General features: G+C 45.7%; 1 protein-coding gene across 1 annotated transcript in view; it reads left to right on the forward strand.

Moving 5' to 3' along the window:
- The window catches only part of TG (thyroglobulin), a gene marked incomplete at its 5' end in the record, with an annotated part of 180634 nt that overhangs the window by 77567 nt on the left and 83577 nt on the right, over positions 1 to 19490 (forward strand). Inside the window, 5 exons of the mRNA XM_084747919.1 lie at positions 5884 to 6018; positions 7416 to 7580; positions 12026 to 12248; positions 13916 to 14009; positions 16210 to 16369. Of these exons, the coding sequence (XP_084604045.1) occupies positions 5884 to 6018; positions 7416 to 7580; positions 12026 to 12248; positions 13916 to 14009; positions 16210 to 16369 (777 nt within the window). The remainder of the gene's footprint in view (positions 1 to 5883; positions 6019 to 7415; positions 7581 to 12025; positions 12249 to 13915; positions 14010 to 16209; positions 16370 to 19490) is intronic.

Below are 19490 nucleotides of genomic sequence, written 5' to 3' on the forward strand. Positions count from 1 at the left end.
GGAGACATTTCCCTCCGGAGACACTCTAAAGGAATAGATCTCTCTGGTCACAGTTGTACCTCTCAGTGACCACACAATGATCTGCTGCCTTTTCCCCCCCTCTCCCTTTCTAGAGGAACATCTGGTTTTGCACACATTATATGAAGTGGGAAACCCACACAGCATACCTGTGACATAGTTCTCATTGGCAAGCCCATCTGAGAGCCAAGTGGCCGAGACTATCAGCAGTGGCTGCTGCCACTGTGCGGCAGGTCGAAACTGCTGGGCACTGACCCTTGCTTCCCTGTGAAGACCGCAGGGCTCAGCCATGCTTCAAAGACAGTGTTATTAGTTCTGTTCCACAGAGGACCAGATAATGGGGCCTTGAAGGCTTTGGCTGCCAGGCAACCTTTGCTTGGCTGCTAATCTGGTATGCTGTCACTTTCCTGTGGTTCTCTGACTTCTAGGAGGGAGGGTGGGGTGGGTGGGAGACCAGCCTGGGTCACAGCAGTGAGATCAGAATACTAAAGAGTATGAAATGACAAAAGGCTTTGCCATTGTCCAGAGGGGTTTGGAGCATAGCACCCTTGCCTCCCTTACAACTCCTCTACTGTTGGGACGAGAACAAAGAGAAAGGAGGAGGAAACAAAGGATTCTCTAGTTCTTATCGCAAGAGCACTAGTAAGGACCCCACCCACTCTGAGCACCTCAGAGTGCACGTGCACTGCTCTATTATTCTGCAGTTGTGACCTCTTCATTGGAAAAAAATGTCTTATCATTTCTGGGAAGAGCATCCAGCATCCTGATAGGTACTTTTTCCAGTTTCACATGAGAAAGGTGAGGGTTTGGGCAAAAATCATCTCAGGTCTGTGGTTAGCTAGGGCAGCCCCCTCTCTGCTATGCTGGCACAATGCTGTGGTACCATGTCCTTCTTTTTTTACTTTTTTATTAAATATTTTTTATTTTTACACATATATTTATATTATTACACACATATATAATATGCTACCTATAGCAATAAGAACCATAATACAATCAGGAATTATATAAATGTTACATCCTGAGTGTTTTGGCTATTTGTATTTGACAGCCTTGAAGAAAACATCTTTCCTATCTTGGTGTGTCTAAAATTCTGAATGTAAATCAATCTCCATCACTTATTGTCATTTCAATTTAAAACATCTATCTAGACCTAAAAACATCTTAACCCCAAACCAGTAAGCTTCATTGTAAAACTAAACTACATGGTCTTCAACCCCATCAGAGACTTGAGAAGGAATGAACTTGATTACCTGAGTATGCTAGGAGAGCAGGTTAGTAGCTTTCCAAATGGCTTTTGGAAGAATTTTAGTGCTTGAAAATGCTCCAAGTTCTGGAATCTAACTATTGTTTTTCCTGGAGTTGGCCTGGAATGAGGAAGCTAGTGTAGTTTAAAATGGTCTCTGTCTGTACATAATGAACACCTTCAAATGTATTCTAGTCTAGCTTTTTAAAAACATAGTCAACATTAGAAAGAAAAGACACGAGGAATGAGCAAATCAACTCAATTAGCATATTCATGACCACATTCTCTTATAACAGTTTTTGAGGAGAATGTTTGAAATTTATTCTCTTATGCCAGGCATGGTGGCACATGCCTGTAATCCAAGAACCTGGCAGGCTGAGGAAGAAAGATCAAAAATTTCTGGGTCAGCCTAGACTGCTCAGTAAGAACCTTGATGACAATAATAACAATGACAATGACAGTGTGACAACAAGAAATTCCTGTTCTCGGCGATCTGAAGCTCACCACACTGCAGAGTAGCTCTCCAGAACCTGCTTCCTCCACATCATATACATGTGTCCTAATGTCACATGATCCATCAGCAAACATGATTGTAATTGCCAAGGAGTAGTAGTCCAACAAGACTTTAGAAAGTCATGCGAGTGCCTCACCTACCCGGGCTGCCAGGGCCAGTTAGCAGGCCTCTTTAGGCTTCCTGTCATGGAGCATCCCCTGAAGTCCCAGCTTGCTCTATCTTTCCTTCTAATCCCTTCTCTACCTTGTTCCTTCAAGAGTTCTGTGCATTTTAGAGAGACATACTGCTGTGGAATATCCTAGATGCAAATACAGACTTTCCACCTAAACTCTCTTTGTCCTTGGACAAGCCTGTCTTTATGGTGAGGCAGTGGCAGGTTGGTGGCCTGAGTGTGGATAGGGTTGGGGTCAAGCTGGGGCTGCTGTGTTGTGCGGAAGGCTGGTCTGCTTGTCACCATCTCGTGGAGGAGGCTCCAGATCACAGTGTAACAGAACCAAAAGAGTGCAATCCTATGCTGGCTCTGCTAAGCTTGGTCCTGTGACCTGGCTTGGAACCTCTATAACCTTTAGATGATCCATGTCCTTTCTTCCCAGATCTCAGTCCCCCTTACTGTAAGAAGTATTGGTGTAAATTAACTAAATTCTGCTAGGTTCCCTAATTATTCCTGTTTCTGTGTCTTGTGAAGAGCTGGCAAGTATGGATGCCCAGGGCCAGACCATAGGCTTGGGAGAGGCTGATGCAGCTGCAAACCTCAGAGTACCCTCCCTGCCAGTCACAGTCTGCTACTTCCTAGAAGACACCTCGTATGGAGTGCCGTAGTTAGATTTAGATTTTGTAGCAGCCAGAGGCCACAGCCTGAGAATGACCACAGCCAGCCAACACTGGCAGCAACGAGGCCCATCTTGAATCTGTGTGGGACATTTCCCAGACAGGCTAGAAGGTGGATTAGACATAGGATCTGAATAGAAAGGATATGGAGGAGCCCTCATCTGGGGACTTAGGAACCTATTTTTCCTGGCTATACCTTTTGCTACAATGCACTGTATGGAGGATAGAAGTAGATATGGACTGGTAAGCTGTCCATCACCGTGGCAATGGTACCTGATAAAAACATCCTATAGGAGGAAGGTTTGATTTCTGTACATAAATATATAATATATATTATACATATTACAATTTTGTGGTGGGCTCTATTTTATGCCAAATGACTCTGCCATCATAATTACCATATATGCGTTTTTAAAAGAAAGGAAATAAATAAGTTTTAAAGGATTCAATACGCATCATCTACTGTCCTCACTGGACAATCTCCAAAACAGCTGCCACACCCTTGTTCACCTGGAGAGGAGGTCACGTAAGGTAGACCTTGAATCCTGCATTTGGAGATAAGGCTCCACCCAAGCTCGAAATACCACCACATTGGTTACTATAGTGTTGTCCATGCCAATGGGCTCAGAAAGTGATGTATTATTGGGCTCTTACGTTCTTGAATAAGTGATAGTGCAGTGGTGTTGTACGCTCTGGGCTGGTAGTAAACTGACATGAAAAGCTACCAGGATTCCCAGCCTTCCTGCTTCAGCATGCTTCTGCACCCTCAAAAGCCTCATTTTCAGAGTGACTGTAGAAAGTCTGTGGCTTCCAGATGCTGGTGTTTCCTGACAGCAAAGGCTCACTCAGGAGACATCATGTAGGCTTGGAAGGGGGCAGGTAGGAGTGTTGGCAAGGACTTGGCTTCAGACCCTGGGACATAACACTGGGGTTTGCTCTCACTTGGGGATGAAATTTATTCTTTAATTACAGAGACAGAAGCCTAAACGTGGAGTATGGTCAGCGTTTCCATCTTTGCAGCATAATTGGCTACTGTGCTCCTGAAACCCATGATTACTCTTCTCTGAAATTTCAGTTTCCCACCATCTAAGAACATCTAAGAGTTGCCACAACACAAAGATGCCATTTGAGTTGTCTGTGAAAATAAGAGCATGCAGAGCAGGCTGAAGAAAATTAGAGCCCAGAGGAGGCTGCACCCAGGTCCTGACTCCTCTGTCTTAAGGATGGTGTTAGGAGGCAGGGCATGAGATATGACTGGATTACAGAGGAGCCCTCTTGGTGGCATTAGTGCTTTTCCAAGAGACTCTGAGGAGCTTGCTTGTTCTCTGCTCTGCCATTTAAGGGTATGGTAAGAAAGCAGCCACCCATGAGCCAGGAAAGGGAACCAAAACTCCAGCCTCAGTGGTGCCTAGTTCCCAAACTAAGTGCACAGAACTGGGAGGAACCACTGTTGCTATTTAAATTGCTTGCTCTGCTGAATTCTATTACAGAGGAGTGGCAGTGAGAGCTTGGGGGTGAGGGTGTCTCATGGCTTTATTTACCATGCTAACTTTAGTGGCATCTCACCCACCAGCACTGGTGTTAAAGACAGGTTGGAGATAGAAATTACAGGCTCCCCTCATAGCTGAGCTAACAAAGCAAAGACCCTCACGTACCTCAGAACAGTGCCCTGGAAAGAGACCTTGGGACAGTGACCTCAGAAGCTTTACTTCTCATCAGACTTGACCACTTTCCAGTTTGTTTGTTTTTTTTAAATTCATTCACCTTTAAGACATGATTGTGAGGAAACATCAAAACCCTTGCCACAGTAGGGGGTGTTGGGAGAGCAAATTTGATAAAGTAAATATATGCAAGTCCATCAGGGAGCTCTGCTAGCCCAAGGTCCATACTCATGAGTATTTGTAAGAATAATAGACTGTCACTATCTTCTGAAGCAGAGAGAGACACGGGGTAGGAGAGGGCAATTCTCTCTACTAACCTTCAGTGCTGTCCCTGCTGGGCTGGGCTTTTCTAGAGTCAGCATCCTTGGATATTGACTCAGCTCATACCAGCATGGGATGGTGCTGGCCTCTTTAAAGTTATTTCTGGACATTGAACTATAGGTACAGTCCTTCCTCAGAGAGGCGCCCTCATCCCACTGCTCAGACACATCATTGTTCTCTTATGGCTACCCTGACTCACAGCTTTGGTTCCAATGAGACCGACTCCAACAGACCTATCTGTCCACACCCAAGCCTTCTGTCTGACTTCTAGCTCTTTGTCCCTGTTTCTTGTACCACATACCATGAACAGAACTTAGAGGCATCAGGAGACAGCCATGATCAGACATAGGCTCCGTAACTGTGAAGAAAGAGTCCCTACACACAGGCAAGCCATGCCAATATCCATGAACATCATTTTCTTTATGTTTAAAAACAAGATGTCATGACTATTTCTTCTGAGAAACAGACTGTGAGGTGGACACTTGCATGAGGTCATCCTTAACACACAGTACTATTGGCCATGTTTGCACATGGAATACTGTAGGGGTCAGCACCATAGGGAAGTGGAGCAGGACTTCTCAGGACTGGGAAGAAGACACTCATAGCAGAGAATCAAACAATGGTCTAGCCCATCTCTCTGGCAACAACAGCTGGGTCAGCTCCTTTTGAGGTCAGGGAAGACCCTGGACTCATCTGCATGATTTACTCCTGGATGTGAGCTGTCCCTGAGGAAGAAGCCAATTTTTCTAGAAAGAGGGTCAATGGTAAAGAATGACTTAGTTGGGACACCAGACACTAAGGGAACATGATAACCTCACTTACGTAGGGGCTTAGGTCGTCTGTCATGGCGCCCCTACAGAGAGCAATGGGATCATGAAGATGAATAGGTGGAATGTCTACAGAGGGCCTGGAACTCCATCCCTATGGCTATGTTTATGGTGCTTTGACCTCTATTGTGTCACTATGTCACTGCTTCTTTGTTGTCTCCACTTTCCTCATCTCTTTTGTCTTAATTTACAGACACAGACATGCTTTCACTTGCTTGTCTGATTTTCAACCTTTGAACTGCTAGACTTGAGCCCAGTGCTTGTCCAACAGAAAAACTTAAATAGTTATTGAATGGAGGTAAAAAGGTATAGTGTCATACAATAGAACAGACAAAGGCAGAGGGTCACACAGTGGAAATCTCATAGAGATCCCTGGGGTAGCTTTTGGGGTACTCTCCTACTGTCTTCATTCTGTACCTGATGATTTCCACATGTGATTGCCCTCCCCCCCACCATTTTGTCTCCCAGTTGCACTAGACTCCTGGCAGACCCTGCCCATCTCTTCAGTGATAGTAGATCCATCCATCAAGCACTTTGATGTTGCCCATATCAGCGCCACAGTTACCAGTAACATCTCCGAGGCCCAAGACTTCTGCTTGCAGGGTAAGGGAATCCCTCAGAGAGGGTTCAACAGGGCCTCAGCCAAGTTCTGTCCTGGACACCAACTAAAGACAGACAAGAGAGTCCATGATGGCCTGGCAGTGCCTGACAGGAAACAGCTAACAGAAAAGGGAAGACATGAGTGTCTCCCCACTCCTCACGGGCCAATCTAGAGTCAGTTTGCAGTAGCCAACTGGCTTTGAGCCAGTACAAAAGATCAGCAGACAGGAGTGGGATTATTGTCAGGGTGAGAAAAAAAGATCTGTGTGGAGCCAGGTGGGAGCCCTTAGAAAGCAGATGGGCTGTCATTGTGAGAAGGTGTGTGTACCCTGGACTGGATTCTTGGACTAAGCCAACATCTATGGGTAAGTACTAAATTATAAGAGATGTGTTTAAAGCAATTTGAAGAATGTTCTAATTGGCACAATTATCCCCAGGTGCACCTTTCTTTAGTGTTTATAGTCATTGGTGATATTTAAAGAATAACTAGGTCATCACACATTTCTAATATTCCACAAAGATTTTCCTTTTCAAAGAGTGTCTGAGTTCAGTTGACATTTGCACCCAAAGATTTTGAACCCTTTTGACCTATACAAATGCTGGGTATCACCTTCTCCACATGACTGGATGTTTACCATGAAGACTATTTGCCATGTGCAGATGGGAAGCTGTGTATGACACAGCTCTGGACAGTGTCATTCAGAGCCTGGGCTTTGAATAAAAGACACAACTCACACAGCTCAGCCAGGCCAGTGAAGCTGCCCCATTTCCAGAGCTATTCTCAGTGCTGAATGCCATGAAGTAGGTTAAACTGTATAAGACAGCACATGGATTGCACAGGAAAAGGCATAGCTCAAGAGCACGCTGAGCTTGTCACGGGCTAGGGAAGCACCAGAGGAGGCCAAAGGTGGCAGATCTGAGGACGATGCCAGGAGATGGAACGTAGAGAGTTGTGCTGAATACGAAGCTCGTGGGGAGCTGTGGAAATGTCTTTGAAGCAAGTGGATGAAAAGAACACATTTTATGAGATGAATAAACAAACCCACACACACCTGGCCCTTTTGTGTAAAATATCTCGATGGAGGGTTGGGCTTCTACCACCCTGTTTTATTCTCAACCATGGCCCAGAATTTGTGAGAGTTCTTCTATAGTGGAGAGCAAATAGATAGACTAAAAGATGGGCATACACATTGGTGGATATATGACTGAGTAGAAGGATGGGTGGATAATGGATGACTTTGTGGATGAGTGGCTAGGATGGATGATTAAATGCATGTATAGTAAAGTACATGGAAAGATGGGTACATGGATAGATGGGTACATGCATGGATGCAGTGAATCACTGTTGCACGAATGAGGTGACAGCTCTAAGTCCATGCCTCTCTTTCTCTCTTTTCTAGAATGTTCCCGTCACCAGGCTTGCCTTGTCACCACCATGAAAATCCAGCCAGGGGCTGTGAGATGTGTGTTCTATCCTGACATACAGAGCTGCATACACAGCCTACGGAGCCAGACCTGCTGGCTTCTGCTCCGGGAAGAGGCTACCTACATCTACCGGAAGTCTGGTGAGCCTCACATTGGGCCCTTGGGGCTGGAGATGGCTAGGAAGGATGTTTGCTTGGTGATTTGGCGGACAGTGGCTCTGAAACTCTTAAGGGAGACTTCACCAAAGGTACCAGCTAGGTAGTATTCTCCTAGGCGAAATAGGGGAGGTAAGAGAAAGTCCTATTTATGTATCACACTTATTCTCTGAATCACAGAAACTATTTGGACCTTTGACTTTCATAAGATAATAACTAAATGTGTTGTGTTGTATTAATGCCATGTGGTTAGGTAGGCTCTTGCTTTGTACCTTACTCTGCCTGCAGGACTGGCACCTTCTCCTTATGTTGGAAATCAGCACTCTGTGGCACAGAGAAGTCAGGTGATTTCCATGACTTCACATAGCTAGTGATGGCAGAAGGGTGGGAATCTAGCGGCAGATCTGTTCCCTACTATCACCTCCTACTTCAGGAGGTGCTGCCTAATGAGCAGGTCATAACAGCTCAGAGGGAACCTTCTCAGCTCAGTTGAGTTTACAATCATCCAGGACTGGGGCTATAGCTGATTAGTAGGATTTTTACCTAGCATGTACAGGCCCTGGGTTCTACCCACAGCACTACATATAAATGAATTATCACATTTAGTGTATGGCAGGCACTCGTGACCCAGTCAAGGGGAGAGATTTATATAAATCTATCACTGAGGAAACCAGTAAAAAGCTGTGAGACAGGGAACATGAGCAAGAGACTGTGGGGATGCCCTGCCCTACTACACACACCAGAAGTGGATGTCCATTGAGGGGCTGGATGTACCCAGCATCCTGTCTCCCGGAGCACAGTCACACATGTTCTCTAGAAAGGATCTTATGAAAAAAATAACATGTTTAATAACTACATGTTATTATAACTGCCATTCTTAGATAAGAACAATAGTATACAACAAAGCAATGCACACGATTGTGTTGCTCACTCTAAAACTTTATTGTCAAAGTCAGGAGTGACTGGGATGTTCCTACACCCTCCAACACACAGTCATTTCTTCAGTCCTCTCTGCAGGCCAGAGATGCCCTCCTCCTGCCCCCTTCAGCCTTCAGCCTATGAATGTCTCTCAGTCCTGGCAAACTCCTAGACCCTTGGTTTTACCTTCTATCTGGATACTGATATTATAGAGTCGATCTAAGTAGATTTTCTGTCTGTCTGTCTGTCTGTCTGTCTGTCTATCTATCTATCTATCTATCTATCTATTCACTTTACATCCTTATCATAGCTGCCTCCCTGCTCTTTCCCCAGACCACTCTTCTTCCCTCTTCCCCTTATCCTTCCCTCCCTCCCTTACTCCTCAGAAAAGGAAAGCCCCTCCCCCACTGACTCATCCCAGCACATCAAGTCACATCAGGACTAGGTGCATCCTCTTCCTTTGTGGCCCGGAGAGGCAGCCTCACCAGGGAGAAGTGACTAAAAATCAGGCAACATAAACCATGTCATAGACAGCCCCCATTCCCCTTACTAGGGGATTCATATGAAGACTGAGCTGCCCATCAGCTATGTCTGTGTAGGGAGTCTAGGTCTAGTCCATGCATGGTCCTTGGTTGTTGCTTCAGTCTCTGCAAGCCCTGATGCCTCACCCCTAGACTCTGGTTAGTTGGCTGTGTTGGTCTTCTTGTGGAGCTCTGAGTAGATTTTTAATAGTATATTCAACCAAGAGTACAGCTAACCTATGTGGAAGTTCTGCTGAGAAGAACCTTAATATTGAGATTAGATTTTAAGAAACACATTAGATGCCTCTCTCTTACTTCAGGACTGCAGTTAAGTATATATTCATGTGCTGAGGAGTAGTATGCACATTTGCACCTGCAAAATAGAGTACTCTCCATAGCCAAGCCAGTCACGTGACTTAATACATACCATTTGTGGAATATCCATTATGTCTACAAGAGGTCAAAGGGAAATCTGTCCACCTAGTGTGTTCCCTAGGTTCATACATGCAGACAGCCTGAGCAGGCAATATCAGAGAGCCTCCCATGGGAAACACACTTGAAACTCTGATGAGGTCTTCAGACTTGATATTTTCCATTCTTGCTCCTGCCTTAGCATAGGTCCAGCCCAGGGCATACAGCTGTTTCCCATGATGCGGAAGAGATCTCGTCCATCTTAGGAGTCACAGGCCCCTTGATTTACAGCTGTTGGTAATATAGTCATGATTTGTACTTTAGCCCTACTAGCAAACAATTGCCTCTTTTCATCATGTTTCCATTTGGGGTTCCACCTCATACTACAGTAGTTTTTCTTTTTAATGAAGTCTTTCTTCTTTCTCCCTCTATCCATCTTCTGCTCTCTCCCTCTTCCTTATTCTTTCTTCATCTTTTCCTATATCTCTTACTTATTCCTTCCATTCATTTACCCACTTATCCACCTGCCTATCCTCCATCCATTTATCCCCTGTCCCTCTGTCTTCTCCCTCTATCCTCTCTTTGTCCTTCCCTTATTCCTTTAACTTGCTTAGTCACTTATCCTTTATTCTTCCTCCATTCTCCCAACTCACCTTGCATCCATCTATTTCTCTGTCTTTCTCTCCTTCCATTTGACCACGCGCATGTACAGGCCCTTCCATTGGCCAGGCACCAGCCTTAAGACGTACACTTTGTTGCCATTCATTCTTGACAACATTATGTTATAGGACTGCTACCATTCACGATGCACATGAGGGAATTTGAGGGTCAGACACAACACAAGCTTTAACCAAATTCATTTGTTCCAGGCATCATGTGAGGATCAGGTGTGCTACCAGAGCATTATGGATTCTGCTTCAGCCTGCTGAGCCTTGTGGCCAGGTCACCAATAGACACCATAGCAGGCTATTTAGCTTTATAATCCTCTGACATATCTGTTATAGAATCACCAGATAGATATTAATTACAACTCTCCACAACCTAGTGACAACTCAAAATGACCCTAGATATGATCAATATCTCCTCAGGTTAAGAAATGCTTCCAGCCGAGAATCACTGCATCCTGCAATGGTTCTTTGTGAATGGTTAGGCTTCTGCCCACAGCCTTCTCTCTTGCATTTCTGTTTGTCATCGCTATGATAGATGCATGTTTACAGAGTGAGCTATGTAGAAAACAGAATGGCTTTGTTTTCTGTCATCTCAGTGCAAAGCAAGCCTACCTTAGGACAATAAGAGATTTCTTGCATCCGTCCATCATCCATCCATCCATCCATCCACAAATACATAATACATATATACATATACATACTTAACACACACACACACACACACACACATACACACCACCACCACCACCACCACAACCACCCACATCTTTTTTTCCTATTTTTTATAGGTTAACTGTCCAAGGCCTAAGTCTTGTAAGAAACCATCTTAAGACCCTTAGCATTGAGCCTGGGTCCCACTAAAGTTTACTGAATCAACAAATGAGGGGGAAGAGAGGCAGGAGCAGAAATAATATAGGGTAGCCCTCAGTGAACGGATTAGTGTGGCGGCATGGATTTGGAGAACCTCCAGTTCACTGAACAGGGATAAGTGGCACCAGATATGACCTTATAAACCAAGACTTGAGACATGAACCCAGAAGGGAAGGCCTGGAAGAGGAGGCCTGAAGTGATGAACCAATTGGAAGGGGGAACTCTGACCAGACCTAACTTATGCTGAGCTAGGGCAGGAGAGCTGAGTCCTGAATCACCCATCACAGCCTGTCTCCACCCTAGGGCTGTAAACCATTTAGTTACAAGACTGAAAAAAAAAGAGTGTTCCAGACATATTTCAAAAATAAATTGTGGACAGACTCACTTGTCCCAAATGTGTGATAGCTGACTGGAGAGATGCTTTTATCCATCTTCCAGTATGAGTGATCCAGGCCTTCTGGGGAATAAGAAATAAGAGTTATGCTTGATGATAGGTCTTACTCCAGACTCCTGGGGGATGGATTATCTCTCACTGTAGGCCCAAGGTATGGGGTATGGACCTGGCTTAGCACTTGCTCTTCAGGAGCATCAGAAAAATACAAGAGGGCTGGAGAGATGGCTCAGAAGTTAAGAGCACCATCTGCTAGCAACCACATGGTGGCTTACAACCACCTGTAATGAGATCTGGTGTCTTCTTGTGGTGGGCAGGCACATGTGTGGGCAGGATACTGTATAAATAATAAATAAGTCTTTAACAAAAAAAAAAGGAAAAATACAAGAGATAGTTCATGAACAGGAGCCAAAGAGCCCTTGCCTCATGGAGCTTCATGCCTCATGGAGCAGCCTCTGCTATTACTATTCACAGTTGGTGTTGTTGACATTGAATGCTAATCTTGGCCAATTCTTAACTATGGAGGAGCATGACCACTGCTATTTTCAAGCTCCCTCAAACTGCAAGGATATTTGTATTCTTGCTGCAAGCCACCAGGAGTGCCACCTCTCACTGTCTTTGTCTACCTCTGTGCTCTTACCTTCTCACCAGGAATCCCTTTGCTCCACTCTGATGTAACATCTACACCCTCTGTACGCATTGACCCCTTTGGCCAGCTTCAGGGTGGGTCCCAAGTTGTCAAGGTGGGCACTTCCTGGAAGCAGGTATACCAGTTCCTTGGAGTTCCGTATGCTGCCCCACCCTTGGCCGACAACCGCTTCCGGGCACCACAGCTCTTGAATTGGACAGGCTCCTGGGATGCCACCAAGCCAAGGTATGGAAAAAGTGACACTATTTTGCTGAGTGCCCAAAGAATGCCTGTTCTTGTCCAATCCATCATGGCAGAGCCAGGTGTTCTGGTTAGAACAAGATATGGTAATGCGTTCCATTAAATAACACTAGGGCTGACACAGTGCCCAGTTTCGATAGGTCCTTTGCTCACAGGTAGGCCATCTGGTGAAAGGCCTGTGTGTTCTGCTCCAGGCAGTGATACTGGAACCTAGGCCAAGGTGGTGCTGCATGTACAAGCATGGATCTTCCAAGGTCTCCTTGGGCATTTTTGTCCAGGTACATGAAGCCTTGGGAGAATCTGCAGGAGGTTCATACGGGCCAGGCCTGAAATGGCCATGTACATCATACCAGTCTTGTAGGTGTCAAAGTCAGGGACATCTGATGTACTAAAGGTGCTTTCCCTTTCTTTCTTTCTTTCTTTCTTTCTTTCTTTCTTTCTTCTTCTTTCCTCCATCTTGTTCTTTTTTCCCTCTCTTTCTGAGATAGGGTCTCATTATGTAGTTCCAGGCTGGCCTTTAACATCTTGAGTGCTTTGGACTATATATATATATATCTCACCATGCCTGGCTACACATGTAACTTAATGGGACTGGAAATGCAGCAGGCTGGGAAAGATGAATAAGTCAATGTAAAGAAAATTAAGAGGACCCCTCCCTAACTAGAACAATATAGGTACTATAGTTTTCTTCTTTCTCCTCTCCCTTCTTTTCTGAGCTCATCACTTAGATTCCATGATTTCCCCTCATCAAACCTTTAATGATATTCATTACATATCATGTAAACATTGACATGTGATGACTACCACTGGAGTATTTTGTGAGAAATAACTTAGCCCTGGGGGATGTAGACACTAAGGTGGTACTTCTGTCACCTGCAACCCCACCTGGGGCCCTATGGTTCTGTCCTCAGGAGCAGTGTTATCCATGCCCTCTATGGCCACTTTTTAGCTGCTGAACCTAGAAGGATGGGTGAGGGGCTCCTGAAGCTCCGTGGAAAATATGACAGTAGAACAGCAAAGGAAGGTGGGTCAGAGTGAAGTTAAGTTGGCCCTGCCATTGGGAAAGACCAAACCCAGAGGCACTAAATAGAGACTCTTTCTATACTATGATGTACCCAGGGAACAGAAGAGGTAGATGAACACCCGATCATGGGTAGACAGTAACTAGAGAGCTCAGTCATTATAGCCTGGGTTTGGCAGCTCTTAGGAGATGAATCCAGTGGCCTTGTGTAGATGATCCTTGAGTAGCCATTAGGAGTGGTCTCAGATGAGTCAAGAGGACACTTGAACTGGCATCCAATCCTCTTGACTGATGGAGGAGGTGGATCTGACATCTCTTCTCAGGGCAGAGTCTGTGCATCACAGTAAGGAAGGGCCAAGGTCTTGCCAGCTTCCAGTCTCCTTCTCTGGCCTGGTCCCTGGGCGTCATGTTTACCTCTGAGTGACAAGTTTCTACACAGGCCAAATAATGCCATAGATATGTTGCTATGCCTTCTATTTCCTGGCCATACCTATGACTTGGAGCTTTGTCACTGTTTCAGAGCTAAAGAAAAACCAGGCATTTGGTTTTGGTCATCAGTGGTGGGTATGGAGGAAGGATAGGACAGGTCCCTTTCTTATTTTTCTGAAAATTCCATGCCTTATTTCTGCAGGGCCAGTTGCTGGCAGCCAGGTACCCGTACCCCGACACCACCCCAAATCAGTGAAGATTGCTTGTATCTCAACATCTTTGTTCCCGAGAACCTGGTGAGTTTAGGAGCACTTGCTGTGTTCTCTAATGAATAACTCCCTTTGGCAATGCTGTTCCCTCCTTCCCTGAGCTCCACAGAGCCTGTGTTCCTACAGCACTATCCTTAGAGGCACTGAGCTCCCTTTATGAAAGGGATTGAGGGACATCAGAACTTTCCAGGAAGGCTCTTGTGTGAGATGTATGAAGGTGAAGTGTTAGACTGTGACCTTGACCACAATTCTTCCTGTATATGCTTAAGAAGCCACTGCTGTCTTGGGGTGGAGTGGTTGGAGGAGCGCAGCCTATGGAAGGAGAAAGGAAGCAGGAGCACATGCGGTACATGTGGGGCTGGGAACAACACCTAGGAAACTCAGTGCTACTGCCTGATGGTTTTGGCGAGCACAGACATGAAAGCTCTCATTAGCCACAGTACAGAATTATGGAACGTAGAAGGGAGGAGGTGACAAGGTTTCATTTTGCCCAGAGCTGGTCACACTACAATGCTACCATGCTGGAAACAGCAGCCCTCCCAGATCTCACTCCTTCAAGTATCCTTACAAAGGCAACTCAGGTTCCATGAGCCCAAGGTAGCAGGTTGGAGGGAAGGAAGAAAAGTGGCATGGCATCTGATCTCAAAGAGCTTGTGAGAATTACACCAGTTCTTCATTAGGTAGGTGCCTGATCTGTGGCTTTATGGGGCAGTGACACATAAGGGGAACCTTGGGAATGGCAGTCAAATTGGCATGGTAAGACCACAGCTGAAGAAATGAGTTGCTTCCGGCTAGAAGTAAAAAGTAACCATGGTCATTTGGGCATAGATACTGACAGGGTGGAAAGAGAACAAACAGGGGAGGTGGCCGCCTGTCTGGAGTGTGACTGCAGGCCTCCTAGCACCTCTCAGAGACCTTAATCACTCTCACAGGTGAGAGGGCTGGGAGCTTAGTCTGACATTCCCAGGTCACTCAATAGGAGAACAATTACAGCAGATTGGTTGAGGCTGGAGTTAGGTGCTGTATGGCTTACAGAATATTTTATACTTATGACATCAGAAATGAAAAGATAAAATACAGGCAGATACGCCATGTTGAAGCTATAAGAGCTGGCTGATGTAAGGACATGCAGAGTAGAGAATGAGTCCTATTTCTTGACTCTGACTCCAGGGCTTCCTCCCCTAAGTACCCCTGTGGGTATTTGGCTGATGATCTTGGGCCATTGTTATAGCCCTATTGTAGTCTTCGGGAAGGGAGTTGATCTCAGCAATGTGAGACCTGTGCACCCAACTGACAGGTCCTGAAGAAAAAGCCTGTAGATGCTTTGTATCACAGTGGACACAGGCTGAATGGAACCTCTGTTATCAGTATTGGATAATTACCGCCAACTGGCTCATCCCCAGGGTTTACCCTGCCCTCTTCCATAGTCCCTGAGACAATGAGGCTCAGTGTCAGAGCTAGCCTTCCTTGAGGTCCATAAAAGCCTGCATGGAGAATCTACATTCCCACACATGGGAATCTATCCCACCTTAAGATAGAGTGTCACCAAGGTAAATGTCTCAGAATACACTGGAAGAGAGACCAGGCCTGGCATTTGGAACTTGTCACTGTGCGGCTACAAGGACTAAGAAGTCTTCTGTAATAGACCAGGGTACTGGGAGGAAGGAGCTCTCCATGTCTTGAGCCTTGTCCCTACCCCTACTCCCTTACTTCTGAAAGTCTCCATTTTCTTGCCCATATAATAGGTGCAGGAAACTCCTTAGGGATGCCATTACAGACCTCCCCAGTCAGACAACCTGAACCACATATACTTGCTTTTCTCACATTTCAGAAGCTTGAAGTCTAAGCTCAAATGGCCACATGGCAAGTTTCCCCTGCCCATTGCCTACCTTCTTGGCTTGCGCTTAGTACCTTCTCCCAGGGTCTTCCCCTTGTGTATGGCTGTGTACAAATCCCTTCTCCTTAAAAGGACACTGTTCTTATGGGATCAGAGTTCATACATAGGGCTACAATCAGGTCTCCAAGTATGATCATCTTCTGAGCTATGGATTCAGGCAGCAGTGTATGAATCTGGAGGCTAAAATTCAGTCCATTGGATGGAGTTAAACATGTATCAAGGTAGGGCTGGCAAGAGGACTAGTGTGGGCTCACAGTCTGGTTTCATGAATGGCAGTTATCCCTTCCACAAGCTCAACTTCAACCTCTTCTATCTCTCTAATCCCTTCAGGTCCCCAACGCATCAGTTCTGGTGTTCTTCCACAATACCATGGAGACAGAAGGCAGTGGAGGACAGCTGACTATTGATGGCTCCATCCTGGCTGCAGTTGGCAACTTCATAGTAGTCACTGCCAACTACAGACTTGGGGTCTTCGGCTTCCTGAGTTCAGGTGAGCTGCTGGTGTTATGAGCAGGGCAATGATCCTTCCATCACTATAAAAGCTAACTAAGACAATTTGTTTAAAAGAGGAAGTATTCTAGTCTCACCGCGAATCTGTTTGTGCTCAGAGTCATGCTCCCCTCTGCCAGCTGCTTGGGCAGAGTAGAGTCCTGGCCCAGTACAATCACCCTCTATCTTATCTGCCTAACTATACCTCTGTGATAGGGGAAGTGTAGGGCACTAGTGGAGAGGGTAGGGCATTGGGATCTGAAGAGCTAAGGGCAGTACTGGCTGTCATCAGCAGTATGACCTCAGACCTACCAACCCTCTCTTTCTTCCAGTGTGGTAGATCTCCCCTTTCTAAAATAAGAATGGTCTTTCTCTACTTTCAAAGCTAAGAAAGATGGTGAATTCAAGAGGTTTTCAAGTCCTCGAGTATAGGGTCTGATTTCTAGAGATATCCTCTGAGTCCTGGGGTGGACAGGTGCAAGGCAGGAAAGCCAGAAAGAATGTGGGTGGGTGGTCTGTGCTAGGGGAGGACCATGTGGTATGAAGGCTTAAAAGCCCTAGAAGTACTAGGGTGGCCTACACAGCAGGCAGTAGTTAATGTAAAACATCTTAAAGCTGATGGAGCTTCTAATGAAGGGCAGCTTTGGGTTTCCTTTGGAGCAATAGGTTCAGCTGAGAGCCGTGGATGTGAGTAGAGCCTTCTGCATTCTCCATCTCCTGCCAGATGCTAGGATGTGTGAGAGGTGAAGGCAGTATGTGGTGCTGGAGTGTTGTGCACGTTTTTCTGGGATGTAGAGGATTATTCACATGTGACCTTTCTTTTTTTTAGAAAGGAAAAAATCCTTTTTTTTTTTTTTTTTTTTTTTTTTTTGGTCCTCCATTCAAATACAAAGCCATCATCTCTCTGGATCTTTAAGTGACATTTGAGGCTTAGCTGACTGAAGCTGGCCCCAGAGAGCTCTTTCCAGACACAGCTAATTTTGGCTCAAGGCTTCTCTAGACAGCAGAGTGACTTTCCACATGTCCTCTGTCCTGAGAGGGATGGTAATTAGGATTTCAGAGAGTGAAATCTTGAAAAATCATACCCTTCTGGACAGGCAAACTCATTTTGACCTCTGGTGTAGGCATCTGAGAGAAGGTAACCGAAACTTCCAGAACACCTACTCCTTTCTGACTTACACCAATGCTTCCTGAACATTTGTGGGGGGGGGGGGGAACTAAAAAACTCAGTGAGAAGCAACAAGTTAGACTTCAGAGGAACGCCTGGATTCCTTCATACAGTTCTCACGCAGCACTGGGCCTGCCTGCTATGCCATTTTCCAGGGGAGAGACCAAGGATCAGAGAGGCCGAAGCCCTTGTTGACCATCCACAGACAGTGGCAGACTAAGCTTGAAGTCATCTCTCTGCTGCTCAGACAGCAGCAAGGAGAAACCCTGGGCCACAGCGGCTTCTTGGAGGTCTAGAAATCACTCTGAACACCTTGTCCATCCATCAGAGTTCCTCCTCAGCTGTCATTTAGCCATGGGGGGTGGTCCCTTTTGCTCTGCTCACTTTACCCCTGGTCCCAGGGTACCTCCCTCATTCCAGAGCTTCTGGGTCTATTGTACTTTGCTTCCCCGCACATCTGCCCAGAGTGGAAAGATGGGAGGTAGGTGAGGGAAAGCCATTTTCTCCACCCTGAATCCCATAGCCTTCACTTCTGGTAAAGTACCCAGCCAGGGCCCTGGAATATTGGGTACAGGGATGAGGAAGATGGGATAGACAATGGGCCCTACAGGTGCCCTTGGTAGTGTAGGAACAGAGGGAGTGTGCTCAGAACCAGGAACCAGATGGAAGACCATTGCCGTACCATAGTAACCACACACTGACATGACTTTGGCCACCAGGTACTCTGGGCCTCTTAGAGGGTCCTGTATCTTCTCTAAGCAACTGTGAAGATAAAGCTGGCCCTGCTAAGAACATCAATGAGATGCTTCTTGGGTATCAATGTGTTTGATTGTATTTCCGAATAAAAGCATAACTGTGTTGTCTACTTCAGCGCAGTCCTGTTCCCTTTACATACATTAATTTTGTCATCAGCAGGACTGAATGAACCAGTCACTTTACACGTGGAGGGAATCAAAATGCATGGACACTAAGTAGTCTTCCCAGGACCCCTGTTCTGAACAGGCGTAGGAGCTAGGATTTCATCTAGGCCCATGGCTTTGCATTACTCACCAGAGTCCATGATAAAACTAGGTCCTGTTGAGGTCCTCTGTAGTTGTTAAAGAAATGGAATGAACAGATGAGAGCCATTCAAGTAATAAAGGGATAAGTAGATACATGCTGAGTGGTCTTGTCCAGAAGGCTGTGCACCTGGAAGTGTGGGTTAGATCAGAGAAAGAAGACACAAACATAGTAACATGATGTCCAGAAAGGCTCCACTTGCATCAGTGTCCCTCTGTGTAGCCAGTTTCAGGGTGGGCTGTGTGTGTATGTGTGTGTGTGTGTGTGTGTGTGTGTGTGTGTGTGTGTATACATAGATGTATAGGGGTAGGCATGACTGAGGAAGGTGGCTTTGGAGCAGGACTCTGAGGGAAAGACAGCTTGGACTTCGCCCCATAGCCTTACAAGGGAGCATCATATATACTGCTGGAGCTGACAGACTGGGAGACAGTCCTCTAGGACTTAGGGAGTTAGGAGATTTGATGAGAGGGCAAGGCTTCTGTAAATCAGCACTTGTACTCTCTAATGCCTGTCGTAAAAATTTCAAAAGATGTTTATGGAATTGGACTGACTTTTAAGCCAAGGAGTTCTCACTGTGAGTTAGAGTTTGACTTCCTATTCAATCTCACATTTGCTTTTTGCAACTAGATAATTTTTATGCTCAAAAGTCTATCTTTACCAATGAAGGCCAAAGATGAACCAGACACCTCCCAGCACAGTAACCTATCCCCTGCCTTTGTATGCCTGAGGAGAATATGCATTAGGAGGTGTGAACACTGAAGAGTTTGTGCACTGAGAAGTGTATGCATAGGAAATACACACATTATGAGGTGTGCGTGTGATACGGAATGTATACACTGGAGTGGGTGAACATTGGGAACTATGCTCCAAGGCTGCTTTCTGCCTTCAGCAGTTC

This window comes from Acomys minous, assembly GCF_964271855.1.
Source record: "Acomys minous genome assembly, chromosome: 12".
Classification (NCBI taxonomy): domain Eukaryota; kingdom Metazoa; phylum Chordata; class Mammalia; order Rodentia; family Muridae; genus Acomys; species Acomys minous.